The sequence below is a fragment of the Ovis aries genome, chromosome X, assembly GCF_016772045.2.
Source record: "Ovis aries strain OAR_USU_Benz2616 breed Rambouillet chromosome X, ARS-UI_Ramb_v3.0, whole genome shotgun sequence".
Classification (NCBI taxonomy): domain Eukaryota; kingdom Metazoa; phylum Chordata; class Mammalia; order Artiodactyla; family Bovidae; genus Ovis; species Ovis aries.
Genome location: NC_056080.1, coordinates 115,974,327 through 115,991,564, shown reverse-complemented (window position 1 = coordinate 115,991,564; position 17,238 = coordinate 115,974,327). Strand labels below are relative to the sequence as shown.

At 39.3% G+C, this 17,238-nt stretch overlaps 1 protein-coding gene across 17 annotated transcripts in view; it reads left to right on the top strand.

The window, feature by feature from the left end:
* Nucleotides 1-17,238, top strand: part of LOC121818309 (uncharacterized) — a 78,512-nt gene that overhangs the window by 12,418 nt on the left and 48,856 nt on the right. For 5 of the 17 annotated variants that reach the window (XM_060407343.1, XM_060407342.1, XM_060407341.1 and 2 more), the window contains exon 2: nucleotides 2,853-2,963. The exons of 2 other annotated variants lie outside the window; for them this stretch is intronic. In XM_060407343.1, coding sequence (XP_060263326.1) covers nucleotides 2,853-2,963 — 111 coding nt within the window. Of the gene's footprint in view, nucleotides 1-2,836; nucleotides 2,964-3,224; nucleotides 3,322-5,398; nucleotides 7,279-8,384; nucleotides 9,158-14,934; nucleotides 15,050-17,238 lie in introns of those variants that run through there. 10 more of the 17 variants (XR_009598713.1, XR_009598714.1, XR_009598716.1 and 7 more) reach the window with 9 other exon arrangements.

The following is a 17,238-nucleotide window of genomic DNA, read 5'->3' as shown; positions in this document are numbered from 1 at the left end:
AAGACATATTTCACACAGGTTGAAATATTAACAAGTTCAATAGGAAGCTAGAGGGTTCTATGAATGAAAGCTATTCTCTGAAAGCAAATCTTAATAAAAAGTGAAAGAGTGAGAGAATGTTCATTACCAGAGAGTCCTTTAGAGGTTGCATAAGAGGAAGCAAGCAGAACTGGCTTTGGGATAAGGACTAATAATAAACACAAATGTCTTGAGCAGATGGATGCTGAGCTACTAGACCCAGGACCTTTCAAAAAAAATGGGAGTGGTACAGCCTTCAGCTTTGCTCTTTGTCTCTTGTAACAATGTATGAAACCTGTGTCTTTCAGTTGGCCCAGATGCTTTGTTTTCCTTCTGATTTAGAAACAAGTCTCACACCATTGGCATCATTGGAAACATCAGGCCATAGGGAACCCCTGTACATAACATAGCTGCTTTTCTATGATTTCTCATTTTTGCACATATAATGAGCAGCACAGCCTAAAATGCCTCCCACGTTATTTCTTAGGTACATACCTCGATCATCACTCACATCTTGTCTACAAAGAAGTAGGCACCTATTTATTTGCTACAGAGCTGTTGATACAGAACTGAAGTAAACAATAGCAGAATTGATTAACCCAGATCGTATTTGATTAAGGAGTAAATACAGCGAAACTCATTAAGTCTGCAGGTACTGAGAGCCTGGTGTCTTTTTGCTTGTCTCTCTCTCTCTGAGTCTTTGGGAGAAGAAGTCATTCCAAACTGTTATGTGAATCCCTGTGTCATAGAGTTTTAATTTACTTTTAAAAAAAAATCTCGGGTTCTACAACAACTGAAGCAAACATTTTCCATCAGGCACTTCTTGAAGGAAATACTGCTACCGAAGTTTCCCTAACAGTGTTAGATACCATATCATTTTTCACTCAGTGTTTCAAGGTAAAAATGAAAAGGTAGAATTTAGTCAGTATCATTGCAAAGAAAATACACAAAAGTTAACTAGGCAGATGAAGCTTAGTACAGTAGAAAAGCCCCCAGCGAGCAGTCAGGAAACTTGTGTGGCAGACCTAGTATGACCTCAAGAAATCACCAAGACTCAGCCTTATAATGAGAGAGTTGGAGTTTTAATAATTTGTTCCTTATTCTCCTTCTCTGTTATTTTTGTGTTTAAAAACAGGGTCTTTTCATACTTCGATGAAAATATCCAGTCATTTTTAGTCCAAATTATGATTGAGTCTGTTTATCCAAATACCCATTGAAATGAGGTGTCTTGTGAAGCCAGAAGATGTCCAGGGAGGCTGGCTGGCTGGCTTCCCTTGTCAGGTGCTTGTTGGTTTTACTCAGATGCTTGCCTCTCAGTACAAAGCATCATTACTAGGATTAAAAAATAGAAGAAGAAATTGAAAGCAGTTATCTTGCAGGGTTGTTGAAGGTGTAAAATGAGATAATGGATGTTAGAGAGCTCTGAAGAAACAGTATATAACTATGTGCTTTGCTGAGTTGCTCCGTCGTGTCTGACTCTTTGGGACCACGTGGACTGTAGCCCAAGAGGCTCCTCTGTCCCTGGGATTCTCCAGGCAAGAATGCTGGAGTGGGTTGTCATTTGCTGCTCCAGGGGATCTTCCCAACTGAGAGACTGAACGCAGGTTTCCAGCATTGCAGGAGGATTCTTTACCTGCTGAGCTACCAGGGGAGCCCATATAACCATAATGTGAGGTAACAGTAGTGGGAGAAGTCAGAAGTGAAAACTTGCTGGCTTTTCATCTGAGTTACACAGATTTTTTTCTTTTCTTTCCCCTTCTCAAAGTAATTCAGTTAATTGCTCAGGCCTCCAGATTGACTATGGAAACCAGGCCTGTGCTTTTCAAAGAGGCTTGTAAGGAAAACTAAATTATATACTAATCAGAAATAAGCTGCAGTATCTTTATATGAAGAATTAAGTTTGTTCTGATGAAAATGCAACCCAAATTCATTTTTTATTATGCCAGTAAATAAGACACTTGGTTTCATGGTTTGCATTGTATTTCTTCCCCCTGTTCAGACATTTCTTACTGATGTAACATACATCTCTTGGTAGATGACAGGCACTATCCTAAGTGATTTAGAAATATTCGCTCCTTTTTTATTGTGGGACTGGAGGTAGAAAAGGGGACTGCAGATGGGCACCATGGATCTTTTTGAGATGATGGGAATGACTAGATTGTAATAAATGGACAACTCCGTAAATTTACTAAAAATCATTGAATGATAAATTTAAAATCGGTAAATTTTGTTGTATGTAAATAAAACCTCAATCAAAGTAAAAGAACAAATGAGAACTGACCTTTGATTCTCACACTAGCTTTGCGATGTAGATGCTGTTATTTTTCCCATTAAATTTTTGTTTTCCTTTTTAGCTCCATGTGTCTTAGTCGCAGCACTCAGGACCTTTGATCTTCTCGGGATGCAGGATCTTTTCATTGTGGCATGCAGACTCTTAGGTGCAGTGTTTGGGATCTAGTTCCTACTGGGGTTTGAACCTAGGCCCCTCATGTTGACAGTGCAGAGTCTTAACCAGTGGACCACCAGGGAAGTCTTTTTTTCCCATTTTAAAGTGAGAGAAGTGAAGCTCACAGGGAACTTAATGTCACATAGCTAGTTGGTAGCAGATCCAGATTCTGATCTTGCCAATTATCATAAGAGTCCATGCTTCTAAACACTACCATATTCCTTTCAAAAAGTAGACTAAGGAAATAGCCAGAAAGATGGAGCACCATCCCGGGATTCTGTCTATCATCGTTACCAATAAATCTGTTACAAGTTTCATATTGGTTTTTTTTTTTTTTTTAGATCTCATTCTAATGTTTTTTTTTAATTAAAGGATAATTGCTTTACAGACGGAGAAGGCAATGGCACCCCACTCCAGTACTCTTGCCTGGAAAATCCCATGGATGGAGGAGCCTGGTGGGCTGCAGTCCATGGGGTCGCTAAGAGTCGGACACGACTGAGTGAGTTCACTTTCAGTTTTCACTTTCATGCATTGGAGGAGGAAATGGCAACCCACTCCAGTGTTCTTGCCTGGAGAATCCCAGGGACGGGGAAGCCTGGTGGGCTGCCATCTATGGGGTCGCACAGAGTCAGACACGACTGAAGCGACTTAGGAGCAGCAGCAGCTTTACAGATTTTTGTTATTTTCTATCAAACCTGAACATGAATCAGCCATAGGTATACATATATCCCCTCGCTTTAGAAACTGCTTCCCATCTCCCGCCCCATCCCACCCCTCTAGGTTGATACAGAGCTCCTGTTTGAGTTTCCTGAGACAACAGGAAGTTCCTGTTGGCTATCTACTTTACATATGGTAATGTAAGTTTCCGTCTTACTCTCCTCATACATCTCACCCTATCCTCCCCTCCTCCCACGTCCATAAATCTATTCTCTATGTCTGTTTGTGCATGCTGCCCAACAGATAAATTTTTCAGTATCATTTTTCTAGATTCTGTATATATGTGTCAGTATATGATATTTCTCTTTCTCTTTCTGACTTACTTCACTCTATCTAATAGGCTCTAGGTTCATCCACCTCATCAGAACTGACTGAAATGTGTTCCATTTTATGGCTGAGTAATATTCCATCGTGTATATATATGACAACTTCTTTATCCATTCATCTTTTGATGGACATCTAGGTTGCTTCCACGTTCTAGCAATTGTAAAGAGTGCTGCAGTGAACAATGGGATACATGTGTCTTTTTCAATTTTGGTTTCCTCAGGGTATATGCCTAGGAGTGGGACTGCTGGGTCACATGGCAGTTTTATTCCTAGTTTTTAAAGGAATCTCCATACCGTCTTCCATAGTGGCTGTATCAATTTACGTTCCCGCCAACAGTGCCAGAGCATTCCCTTTTCTCCACATGCTCTCCAGCATATACTGTTTGTAGACTTTTTGGTGATGGCCATTCTGACTGGTATGAGGTGATATCTTATTGTAGTGTTGATTTGCATTTCTCTAATAATGAGCAATAGTGAATATCTTTTCATGTGTTTGTTAGCTATCTGTATGTCTTCTTTGGAGAAATGTCTGTTTTGCTCTTTTCCCCACTTTTTGATTGGGTTGTTTGTTTTCCTGGTATTGAACTGTACGCACTACATGTATATTTTGGAAATTAATCCTGTGTCTGTTGTTTCATTTGCTATTATTTTCTCCCATTCTGAGGGTTGTCTTTTCACCTTGCTTATAGTACCCTTTGCTGTGCAAAGGCTTTTATGTTTAATCAGGTCCCACTTGTTTACTTTTGTTTTTATTTCCATTACTCTAGGAGGTGGGTCATAGAGGATCTTGCTTTGATTTCTGTCATCGAGTTTTCTGCCTATGTTTTCGTCTAAGAGTTTTATAGTTTCTGGTCTTATATTTAGGTCCTTAATCCATTTTGAGTTTATCTTTGTGTGCTGTTAGGAAGTGTTCTAATTTCCGTCTTTTACATGTAGCTGTCCAGTTTTCCCAGCACCATTCATTGAAGAGGCTGTCTCCGCCCCATTGTATATTCTTGCCTCCTTTGTCAAAAATAAGGTAGCCATAGGTGCATGGGTTTATTTCTGGGCTTTCTGTCTTGTTCCATTGGTCTCTATTTCTGTATTTGTGCCAGTACCATACCGTCTCGATGACTGTAGCTTTGTAGTATAATTTGAACTCAGGAAAGTTGATTCCTCTAGTTCTGTTCTTTCTCAGTATTGCTTTGGCTATTCAGGGTCGTTATGTGTTTGCATACGAATGGTGAAATATTTTGTTCTAGTTCTGTGAAAAGTGCCATTAGTAATTTGATAGGGATCACACTGAATCTATAGATTGCGTTTGGTAGTATAGTCATTTTCACAATATTGATTTCTCCTTCCCAGCGTCATTTCTTCCAGTTTATCCATTTTATTGCCATATAGTTATTTGTAATAGTCTCTTATAATCCTTTGTATTTCTGCATGGTCTGTTGTAACTTCTCCTTTATTTCTAACTTTGTTGATTTGATGCTTGTCTCTTTTTTTCTTGATGAGTCTGGCTAAGGGGTTGTCAATTTTGTTTATCTTCTCAAAGAACCAGCTTTTAGTTTTATTAATCTTTATTATTGTTTTTTCTTTTTCATTTATTTCTGCTCAGATCTTTTGATTTCTTTCCTTCTACTAATGTTCAAGTTTTTCGTTCTTTTTCCAGTTGTTTTAGGTGTAAAATTAGGTTGTCTATTTGATGTTTTTCTTGTTTCTTGAGGTAGGATTGTATTGCTATCAACTTCCCTCTTACAACTGCTTTGCTGCATCCCATACCTTTTGAATTGCCATGTTTTCATTGTCATTTGTTTCTGAAATTTTTTGATTTCCCTTTTGATTTCTTCAGTAACCTGTTGGTTATTTAGAAACCTGTTGTTTAATCTCCATTTGTTTGTGTTTCTTACAGTTTTTTTCCTGTGAAAAAACCTCATCTCATCTCATAGCATGGCAGAAAAGATGCTTGATACAATTTCAATTTTCTTAAATTTACTGAGGCTTCATTTGTGACCCAAGATGTGGTCTATCCTGGAGAATGTTCCATGTGCACTTGAGAAAAAGATGTATTCTTCTGCATTTGGATGGAATGTCCTGAAGATATCAATGAGACCCATTTCATCTAATGTATCCTTTAAGACTTGTGTTTCGTTGTTAATGTTCTGTTTTGATGATCTGTCCATTGGTGTGAGTGGGGTGTTAAAGTCTCCTACTATTATTGTGTTACTGTCAAATTCTCCTCTTATGTCTGTTAGTGTTTACCTTATGTATTGAGGTGCTCCTATGTTGTGTGCATAGATATTTACAATTTATGTCATCCTGTTGGATTGATCCCTTGATCATTACGTAGTGTCCTTCCTTATCTCTTGTAATATTCTTTATCTTAAGGTCTACTTTGTCTGGTGTGAGGATTGCTACCCCAGCTTTCTTTTGCTTTCCATTTGTGTGGAATGTATTTTTTCATCCTCTCCCTTTTGGTCTATATGTGTCTTTACGTCTGAAGTGGGTTTCTTGCAGACAGCATATACATGGGTCTTGTTTTTGTATCCATTCAGCCAGTCTGTGTCTTTTGGTTGGAGCAATTAATCCATTTGCACTTAAAGTAATTATTGATATATTCCTAATGCCATTGTCTTAATTGTTTGGGGTTTGTTTCTGTAGATCTTTTTCTTCTCTTGTATTTCCTGACTATATAGTCCCTGTAACATTTGTTGTAAAGCTGGTTTGGTGGTACTGAATTCTCTTAACTTTTGCTTGTTTGAAAAGTTTTTGATTTCTCCATCAAATTTGAATGAGATCCTTGCCAGGTAGAGTAATCTTGGTTGTAGATTTTTCCATTTCAGTACCTTTAAATATATCGTGCCATTCCCTTCTGGCCTGCACAGTTTCGGCTGAAAGATCAGCTGTTAAACGTATGGGGTTTCCCCTGTGTGTTACTTGTTGCTTTTCCCTTGCTGCTTTTAATATTCTTTCTTTGTGTTTAGTCTTGGTAGTTTGATTCGTATGTGTCTTGTCATGTTTCTCCTTGGGTTTATCCTGCATGGGACTCTTTGTGCCTCTTGGACTTGATTGACCATTTCCTTTTCCATGTTGGGGAAATTTTCAATTATAATCTCTTAAAAACTTTTCTCATACCCTTTCTTTTTCTCTTCTTCTGGGACCCCTATAATTCTAATGTTGGTGCATTTAATACTGTCCCAGAGGTCTCTGAGACTATCCTCAGTTATTTTCATTCTTTTTACTTTATTCTGCTCTTCAGCAGTTATTTCCACCACTTTATCTTCTGGCTAACTGATCCCTTCTTCTGCTTCAGATATTCTGCTATTAATTCCTTCTAGAGTATTTTTAATTTCAGTAACTGTGAAGTGATAGATAGAAGACTTCCTATAGCCGATTAAGTACTCTACCACTGTGCCTTCCCTTCCTGTCTATACAGAAGTATCTTGCCCGAAATGATTTATTTAACCTGGTGAAACCATTGATGAGATTTTTTTCAATGCCAGCTAGAAGACATTTATTAAATGTTCATTAATAGAAGAAGATGCATAAACAGTAAGGAGCATTGTACTTAGTGTTAAGGTGATACAAAGAAGATAGATTCCTATATAATGGGATTAAATTCAATATTTCTAAAAAATAATATTGAAATTAGGCGCTAGCCTTATGTAGATTCCTATAATATGGGTAAATCCAATATTCCTGAGAATGATTTTGAGAGAATCTAGCTTCACACTCCCTGAAAAAAGTCCACTGTGTACCCTGGAGCAGCTTAGTACTCACTTGCCAAGACAGGTAAGCATGGAAGTTTGCAATAAGCCTACGTTCTATGTATAGCTTATTTTCCACAAAGCAGACTGAATACATTCCAAAAGTAGCAGTCACTTGCCTGTTTTGAGGATTAGATAGTCACTTTTGTACTTTTTCTATGCCAACCTGTATTTTACTCAACACTGTTTATGAGTAGAGGATGGACATGTTTCTGTTTGTGTACAATTTGTCTATACTCCATTTTGTTAAAAGATCAACTTTATTTGCTGAGTAGATTCTTGATATAATTTTCCTAGCATTTGGAAGTTTATAACATAAGGAACTGTTTAAATATAAAGCAAAAGAGTAAGTAATGCAGATTGGCCTTCCCATTTTTATGGCCCAAATTGAGACCATCATCATGAAATGAGTCATGATTTCAGTCATTCATTATACATGCTTGTCTTTATGTTTTTATCTAGCTTGGGTTTTCCAGAGTGGTACCCTAATCTTATGTTGATTGTGTATCCTCAACGCACCCAGCTTATAGTTTTAGGGAGAATACTGTAGGCACTTGATAGTGGATTGATTTCTGCTTTATGGCTTTTCAGATAATTATTTATGTTTTCCTATTGTTTAGTTTCCCTCGGCCTTTTTCAAAGGAAGGGCAAACATGTGTGCTGCGTTTTGCTATGAGGTTTTTTTTTTTTTTTTTTAAACATTTTTTTTTTTTAAATTTTAAAATCTTTAATTCTTACATGCATTCCCAAACATGAACCCCCCTCCCACCTCCCTCCCCATAACATCTTTCTGGGTCATCCCCATGCACCAGCCCCAAGCATGCTGCATCCTGCGTCAGACATAGACTGGCGATTCAATTCACATGATAGTATACATGTTAGAATGTCATTCTCCCAAATCATCCCACCCTCTCCCTCTCCCTCTGAGTCCAAAAGTCCGTTATACACATCTGTGTCTCTTTCCCTGTCTTGCATACAGGGTCGTCATTGCCATCTTCCTAAATTCCATATATATGTGTTAGTATACTGTATTGGTGTTTTTCTTTCTGGCTTACTTCACTCTGTATAATCGGCTCCAGTTTCATCCATCTCATCAGAACTGATTCAAATGAATTCTTTTTAACTGCTGAGTAATACTCCATTGTGTATATGTACCACAGCTTTCTTAAGCAAGGTGAAAAGACAGCCTTCTGAATGGGAGAAAATCATAGCAAATGAAGCAACTGACAAACAACTAATCTCAAAAATATACAAGCAACTTCTGCAGCTCAACTCCAGAAAAATAAACGACCCAATCAAAAAATGGGCCAAAGAACTAAATAGACATTTCTCCAAAGAAGACATACGGATGGCTAACAAACACATGAAAAGATGCTCAACATCACTCATTATTAGAGAAATGCAAATCAAAACCTCAATGAGGTACCACTTCACACCAGTCAGAATGGCTGCGATCCAAAAATCTGCAAGCAATAAATGCTGGAGAGGGTGTGGAGAAAAGGGAACCCTCCTACACTGTTGGTGGGAATGCAAACTAGTACAGCCACTATGGAGAACAGTGTGGAGATTCCTTAAAAAATTGCAAATAGAACTACCTTATGACCCAGCAATCCCACTTCTGGGCATACACACTGAGGAAACCAGAATTGAAAGAGACACATGTACCCCAATGTTCATCGCAGCACTGTTTATAATAGCCAGGACATGGAAACAACCTAGATGTCCATCAGCAGATGAATGGATAAGAAAGCTGTGGTACATATACACAATGCTATGAGGTTTTAAAGTGCTGCACGTCACAGATTGGCTCAACCAGGAATGAAGCCTCTGCACTTTTGTATCTTCTGATGAGAAACAACTTTGAGTACACCAAAAGGAAAACCTTTTTAAGGACACATCTGCAGGTCAGTGAAAACCAAAGCTTCTCTTTCTTGTGTTCAATCTTTAGCCTCTCTACATTAAGGTATAGAGCTCACCAGTCTAATACAAAGCTATTAGCCACAGGTGGCCATCTGGCACTTGAAATTGAGCTAGTCTGAATTCAGGACACATTGACTTTTGAAGACTACGTACAAAGAAGTAAAATATCTCAATTGTTTTATATTGACTATATGTTGAAATGATATTTTGGATATATTGGTTTAAGTAAAATAAAATTCACTTGTGTCATTTTACTTTTTAATGTGGCTGCTAGACAGTTTAATAGTACACATGTGACTCATATCCTATTTCTACTGGACAACACTGCTTGAGAACATAGGTGTGAAGAGCAGAGATTCCAGGTTCCACGACTATCACACACTGTGTGACCTTAGCAAGGACTTCTTTACTCTCTTAGTACCTCAGATGCTTTGTAAGTAAAATACTGGTAAATATCCCTATCCACTTCGTATGGTTTTGGTGAGGATTAAACAAGATGATTAAGTAACAAATGTAGTACTTGTGTTTTTCATCTCCACCACGCCCAGTTAGTTAAAAATAATGAGCAACGTCTCAAGGTTTAGTGGAAAACATGGACTTTGAAAACAGACCTGCCTGGACTTAAATCATAGCTTAGCTACTTACTTAATATGTGACCCTGGGGATTTTACTCAGTCCATCGTAACTATTTGCCTCATCTGTAAAATGAGGCCAACTATGTTTCAGCTTTGTCATGAGGGTTAAAATAAAGTGTATGCAGTGCCAGGCATAAAATGCCTAGCTCATAATAGACACTTAGTATGTGGCAGTTGTTATTCAACATCTCCATAATTTTGTGCTTGTGTGATGAAACAGGTGTGAACTGAAACACAGTTGGGAGTTCTTGGCTCAGTTGCCGTCAGCTGTAATATGGGAAATGCTTGGTCATATTTCTATCTTTACTGCCATGGTCAGTCCCATTGCAGTTGTTTATTGGAGACTGGGTTATACATGAGGAAATGGCCATAAGTAGCTTTTTAGAAATGTCATCAGTGATGTTAAAATCTGATAGAAGTATATGCTTTCTGTAAAAATCTTCTATCTAATTATATTTTGATACTTGGTCTAACATTATATGTTAGAGTATCTCATATTTGCTTTCATAGAGGTGTCACTTGAATACCACCTTCCTCCAAAGCATTTCTGCAATTAGTGTGCTGATGTTTTTGAACTTCCCCATTAGAGTCCATCCTTCTGGGTTAAAACGACAATTTCTCTCAAGTCCTATATTCAAATAAAATGAGTTAATAAATTGCAGACTTAGAACCATGTCTAAGTGCTCAATAAACTGGATAAGTAGTAATATTATGTGTATGATCGTTTTAATCCTCATAACAGCTCTATAATGTAGGTATTGTTGTTATCCCTATATTGCCTTTAAGGAAAGTGAGAAACAGGAGGGTTAATTCACTTTCTCCTAGCCATTCAGTGAATAATTGATAAAGTCAAAGTTTGAATCTAGGGCACTTGGACTCAGAGCTTTCACACAACTCCTATAGTATCTTGCTTCTCAGATCAGGAGTAAAGCTTCTGGCCACGAACACTTTAGCCTGAATCATATAAGCCTTCATTAAAAGGAGCCTGAGAGATTAAAAAGCACCATTCATACGTGCTCAGTTGCTTCAGTCATGTCTGGGCTCTTTGCAACCCTGTGGACTGTAGAACGCCAGGCTCCTGTCTCCATGGGATTCTCTAGCCAAAGGAGTTGCCATGCCTTCCTCCGGGAATTGTTCCCAACCCAGGGATCAAACTGACATCTGTATCTCCTGCATTGAAGGCAGATTCTTTACTGATGAGTCAACAGTGAAGCCTAAAAGCACCATTACATGGCATTATACTGTTATCATTATGTAGTGTATATGCTGTAACATATACTACTGTCTAAACTATTTAGATAGGCCCTAGTCAGAAACAAAGAAAGGAGCTGAGGTACTGGAGTTGGAAATCTGCACATTGAGATAGACTAGTGAAAAGAAATGAGAAACCATCAAAGAAATGTCCTTTATTCCCAACTTTGCTAAAACTACTTGCTAGCAAATGTATTGAAGGTAAATACCTGACCACCATTGTATCAGTTCACTAATTATGAAAATGGTTTCAGACCTAGATATGCTGTGTGTTTCAGAAGTTTTTCACATCAAACTAAGAAAAGTCCTGATAAAATTTGAAATTATAATTGATCTATAATTCTGTTTTTGTGCCAATACCATACTGTCTCGATTACTGTAGCTTTGTAGTATAGTCTGAAGTCAGCAAGGTTGATTCCTTTAGCTCCATTTTTGTTTTTCAAGATTGCTTTTGCTATTTGGGAACTGTTGTCTTTCCATACATATTGTAAAATTTTTTGTTCTAGTTCTGTGAAAACTGCCGTTGGTAATTTGATAGGGATTGCACTGAATCTGTAGATTGCCATTGGTAGTATGGTCATTTTCATAATATTGATTCTTGTGATCCAAGAACATGGTATATCTCTCCATCTATTTGTGTTTTGATTTTTTCATCAGTGTCTTAGAGTTTCCTTCATTTCAGTCTTTTGTCTCGTTAGGTAGGTTGACTCAGTTCGGTTTGGTTCAGTTCAGTTGCTCAGTCAAGTCCGACTCTTTGCGACCCCATGAATCACAGCACGCCAGGCCTCCCTGTCCATCACCATCTCCCAGAGCTCCCTCAGACTCACGTCCATCGAGTCTGTGATGCCATCCAGCCATCTCATCCTTGTTCGACGCCTTTTCCTCCTACCCCCAATCCCTCCCAGCATCAGAGTCTTTTCCAAAGAGTAAACTCTTCGCATGAAGTGGCCAAAGTACTGAAGCTTCAGCTTGAGCATCATTCCTTCCAAAGAAATCCCAGGGTTGATCTCCTTCAGAATGGACTGGTTGGATCTCCTTGCAGTCTAAGGGACTCTCAAGAGTCTTCTCCAACACCACAGTTCAAAAGCATCAATTCTTCGGCGCTCAGCCTTCTTCACAGTCCAACTCTCACATCCATACATGACCACAGGAAAAACCATAGCCTTGTCTAGATGGACCTTAGTCGGCAAAGTAATGTCTCTGCTTTTGAATATACTAAGTTGGTCATAACTTTTCCAAGGAGTAAGCGTCTTTTAATTTCATGGTTGCAGTCACCATCTGCAGTGATTTTGGAGCCCCAAAAAATAAAGTCTGACACTGTTTCTACTCTTTCCCCGTCTATTTTCCATGAAGTGATGGGACCTGATGCCATGATCTTCGTTTTCTGAATGTTGAGCTTTAAGCCAAATTTTTCACTCTCCTCTTTCACTTTCATCAAGAGGCTTTTTAACTCCTCTTCACTTTCTGCCATAAGGGTGGTGTCATCTGCATATCTGAAGTTATTGATATTTCTCCTGGCAATCTTGATTCCAGCTTGTGTTTCTTCCAGTCCAGCGTTTCTCATGATGTACTCTGCATAGAAGTTAAATAAGCAGGGTGACAATATACAGCCTTGACGTACTCCTTTTCCTATTTGGAACCAGTCTGTTGTTCCATGACCAGTTCTAACTGTTGCTTCCTGACCTGCATACAGATTTCTCAAGTGACACGTCAGGTGGTCTGGTACTCCCATCCCTCTCAGAATTTTCCACAGTTGATTGTGATCCACACAGTCATAGGCTTTGGCATAGTCAATAAAGCAGAAATAGATGTTTTTCTGGAACTCTCTTGCTTTTTCCATGATCCAGCAGATGTTGGCAATTTGATCTCTGGTTCCTCTGCCTTTTCTGAAACCAGCTTGAACATCAGGGAGTTCACAGTTCACGTATTGCTGAAGCCTGGCTTGGAGAATTTTGAGCATTACTTTACTAGCATGTGAGATGAGTGCAATTGTTTGGTAGTTTGAGCATTCTTTGGCATTGCCTTTCTTTGGCATTGGACTGAAAACTGACCTTTTCAAGTCCTGTGGCCACTGCTAGGTTGACTCCTAGGTATTTTATTCTTTTTGTTGAAGTAGTGAATGGAGTTGCTCCTTAATTTCTCTTTCTGATTTTTCATTGTTACTGTATAGGAATGCAAGGGATTTCTGTGTATTAATTTTGTAACCTGCAACTTTACTAAAGTTGCTATTTCTTTTTTTATGATATGAATTTGTCATTAGCTTTTTAAAAATTAATTAATTTATTTTAATTGAACGCTAATTACTTTACAATATTTAGTGATTTTTCCCATACATTGACATGAATCAGCCATGGTTGTGTAAGTGTTCCCCATCTTGAACCCCCCTCCCACCTCCCTCCCCATCCCATCCTTCTGGGTCATCCCAGGGCACCAGCCCTGAACACCCTGTCTCATGCATCGAACCTGGACTGGTGATCTGTTTCACATATGATAATATACATGTTTCAATGCTATTCTCTCAAAGCATCCCACCCTCGCCTTCTCCCACAGAGTCCAAAAGACTGTTCCTTACATCTGTGTCTCTTTTGCTGTCTTGCATATAGATCATCGTTACCATCTTTCTAAAGTCCATATATATGCATTAGTATAACGTATTGGTGTTTTTCTTTCTGACTTATTTCACTCTGTATAATAGGCTCCAGGTTCATCTACCTCATTAGAACTGATTCAAATGCATTATTTTTAATGGCTGAGTAATATTCCATTGTGTATACATACCACGGCTTTCTTATCCGTTTGTCTACCGATGGACATCTAGGTTGCTTCCATGTCCTGGCGATTGTAAACAGCGCTGCAATGAACATTGGGGTACACGTGTCTCTTTCAATTCTGGTTTCCTCGGTGTGTATGCCCAGAAGTGGGATTGCTGGGTCATATGGCAATTCTATTTCCAGTCTTTTAAGGAATCGCCACACTGTTCTCCACGAAGCTGTACTAGTTTACCTTCCCACCAACAGTGTAAGAAGGTTCCCTTTGCTCTGCACCCTCTCCAGCATTTATTGTTTGTAGATTTTTGATAGCAGCCATTCTGACTGGCGTGAGATGATACCTCATTATGGTTTTGATTTGCATTTCTCTGATAATGAGTGATATTGAACATCTTTTCGTGTGTTTGTTAGCCATCTGTATGTCTTTTTTGGAGAAATGTTTGTTTAGTTCTTCAGCCCATTTTTTGATTAGGTCATATATTTTTCTGGAATTGAGCTGCATGAGCTGCTTGTATATTTTTGAGATTAATTCTTTGTCAGTTGCTTCGTTTGCTATGTCGTTAGCTTTTTACAATTTTTTTCTTTATTTTTGCCCGTGCTGGGTTCTTCATTGCTGTGCAGGCTTTGTCTAGTTGTGGCAAGCAGGGGCTAATCTTCATTGTTGTGCCAGCTTCTCATTGCATTGGCTTCTCTTGTTGCAGAGCATGGGCTCTCGGATGCTCAGGCTTCAGTAGCCATGGCATGTGGGCTCAGTAGTTGTAGCTCATGGGCTTTAGAGTGCAGGCTCAATAGTTGTGGCACAGATTTACTTGATTCGCAGCATGTGGGATCTTCCTGGACCAGGGATTGAACCCATATCTCCTGCATTGGCAGGCAGATTCTTTACCACTGAGCCCCCAGGCCAGCCCCTAAAGTTGCTGTTTCAATAGAAGAATGTAAACCACTCATGTAGGAGGAAAATAGATTTTGATGGAACTCTGTAAAATCTTTAAAAGAAGCATTTTGTATGAGTGCTTATGGGTTGGTACATTGAAGAAAAGAAGCAGCATGTATTCAAAAGACATTTGAAAAATAACATTGAAAAAAAGACATTTCTTCTTTCCACAGATAATAATTGCCGTAAGCCAGTTGATAGTGGATGTAGCACTAAGTGGAGGATCGAGATTTCAGGAGTCTTTATTCATTATCAATAACTTTGCAAACAGTGACAGACCTATGAAGGTATGTTCTCACTTTAAGTGAAAAATTAGACCCATGTTCAATGTTAGGGGCGTTTCACTCCTCAAGTTAAACTTCGCTTTGCATTCACATTTATATAGTATCAAGTGTACAGAATGTGAGCTTCACAGGTCAAGGCTTTGTTTCGTACATCCCTGTACCTCTAGCGCCTAGAATACTGCCAGGTACACAGTAAACATTCAGTATTAGTTGAATGAGTGAATGAACAACTATACTATGTATACATAATTATGATATAATTTTAATTTTCTCTGGGCTTGATATTTAAACTTACTTAGAAAAGAAATGTTTTTTTTTTCCCCCTCAACTGTCGTTCCCATTTCTGCTGCTGCTGCTGCTGCTGCTGCTAAGTCACTTCAGTCATGTCCGACTCTGTGTGACCCCATAGACGGCAGCCCACCAGGCTCCCCCGTCCTTGGGATTCTCCAAGCAAGAACACTGGAGTGGGTTGCCATTTCCTTCTCCAATGCATGAAAGTGAAAAGTGAAAGTGAAGTCACTCAGTTGTGTCCGACCCCTAGCGACCCCATGGACTGCAGCCCACCAGGCCCCCTCCATCCATGGGATTTTCCAGGCAAGAGTACTGGAGTGGGGTGCCATTGCCTTCTCTGGTTCCCATTTATAAGATTGGCTAATTAAGCACTGAGTTGGAAATTTCACAAAACTTCACTTACTAGAGTAGCTAACAGCTGCCTGATCCTTTGCCAGCAGATGAGGAATGGCACAGAAGGGATTCATTACTTGATGATTTTCTGAGCTTAAAGAATCATCTGTTAACTGGGGCCTTCCAGAGATACTTATTGGCAAACCCATGTCCAAGGCTGTTGTTCTAGGGCAACAGTTGGCTGAGGCCAAACCCACGACCCTGAACACCGTTAGTCTTTCCTACCTATATACTTCAAACCTAAAACGTTGTAAAAGTTCATGCGCCGGGGTCCAGCCCCCGCAGGATCCAGGGAAACCTGAAAGAGAAACGGCGTAAGGGATTGATTTAGAGAGAGAAGGAAAGAAAGTTGAAGATAAGAAAATAGAGGAGAGAAAGAGGCTGATATTCCTTGGTTTACATAGAAAGCCAATAAAACTCCGAGACAAGAAGTTTGCCCTGTTCACGGAGGCCACAGGTGCCCTCCCGGTGTCCCGAGGGAGTGAAGACGCAGGACGTCTTCCCGTTCAGGTGTTAGAAACCTGGGCAGATAAGTGAACGCAGGGAGCCCCTATGCTCCAAGGTATCAGTCTGAAAAAGAGGGAGAGGGAGAGAGAGAGAGGAAAGAAAAGAAGAAGAAGAAGAAGAAGAAAAAACACGGGGTGACCAAGCTGCTTCGGAGAGCAAGGCCCAAAAACTTTATTTTTCAAAAGGTACTTTAATACCTTGCCTTATACATAGAGGGAAATGAAAGATGCAAGGTCATACATAGTCAGCCCAAACATTCCAACAGTTTTGCCCTTATCGAAACCAGGATTTTTCTGCATACCTTTGCCACAAATGATGTTGTGTACAGTATCTTCTGGCCTTGGAGGCCTGTGAACATTTTATGATCCTCTTTTGATAAAGGCTGCTCAACCAGAAAACTTATTTTCCCTCAAAGTGTCTTTTCCTTATATTTCTAATCTATGTCAGCCTCAGAAAGTGCCAGACAGAGTTATGTTTTTCACAGAGCAAAGGTGCAGTGAGTTACAAGAAAGAACCAATTAGCTCAAAAGTCTGATATGGTTAAATTCAAGGCTACACTTGTTTTTCTTGCATTCTCACTATGTTAACTAATGCACTCCCAGGTGCACAGTGGATAAGAGATATAGGAACTTAGCAACAAGCATTGGCCCAATAATGAAATCCTACATCAGCACTAGCACTACTCTAATAACTCTTAACTCTTTCAAAGGCTCTATGTTTTAGGCTTTCCATGCCTCTCACAGTTGGGAGGCTGTAAATAATCACGTGCATAGCTGTAAGAGTCTGGATATACCTGCCGAGCAAGCTACTATGTTAACAGAGGGAGTTTGATTTGAAATATTCCTCTCATGTCCAGGAGACTTATTAGCTATAGCCCTAAGTTGATTTCCTCCAGAGAAAAGTGGTCAGGATTAGCCCCCTGTTAATGTCAGAGGAGTTGGTGAAAGTCATGAAACAGTAAAACAGACAGATTCTGGTTTTGTGGTAGATGCTCGAGAAAGC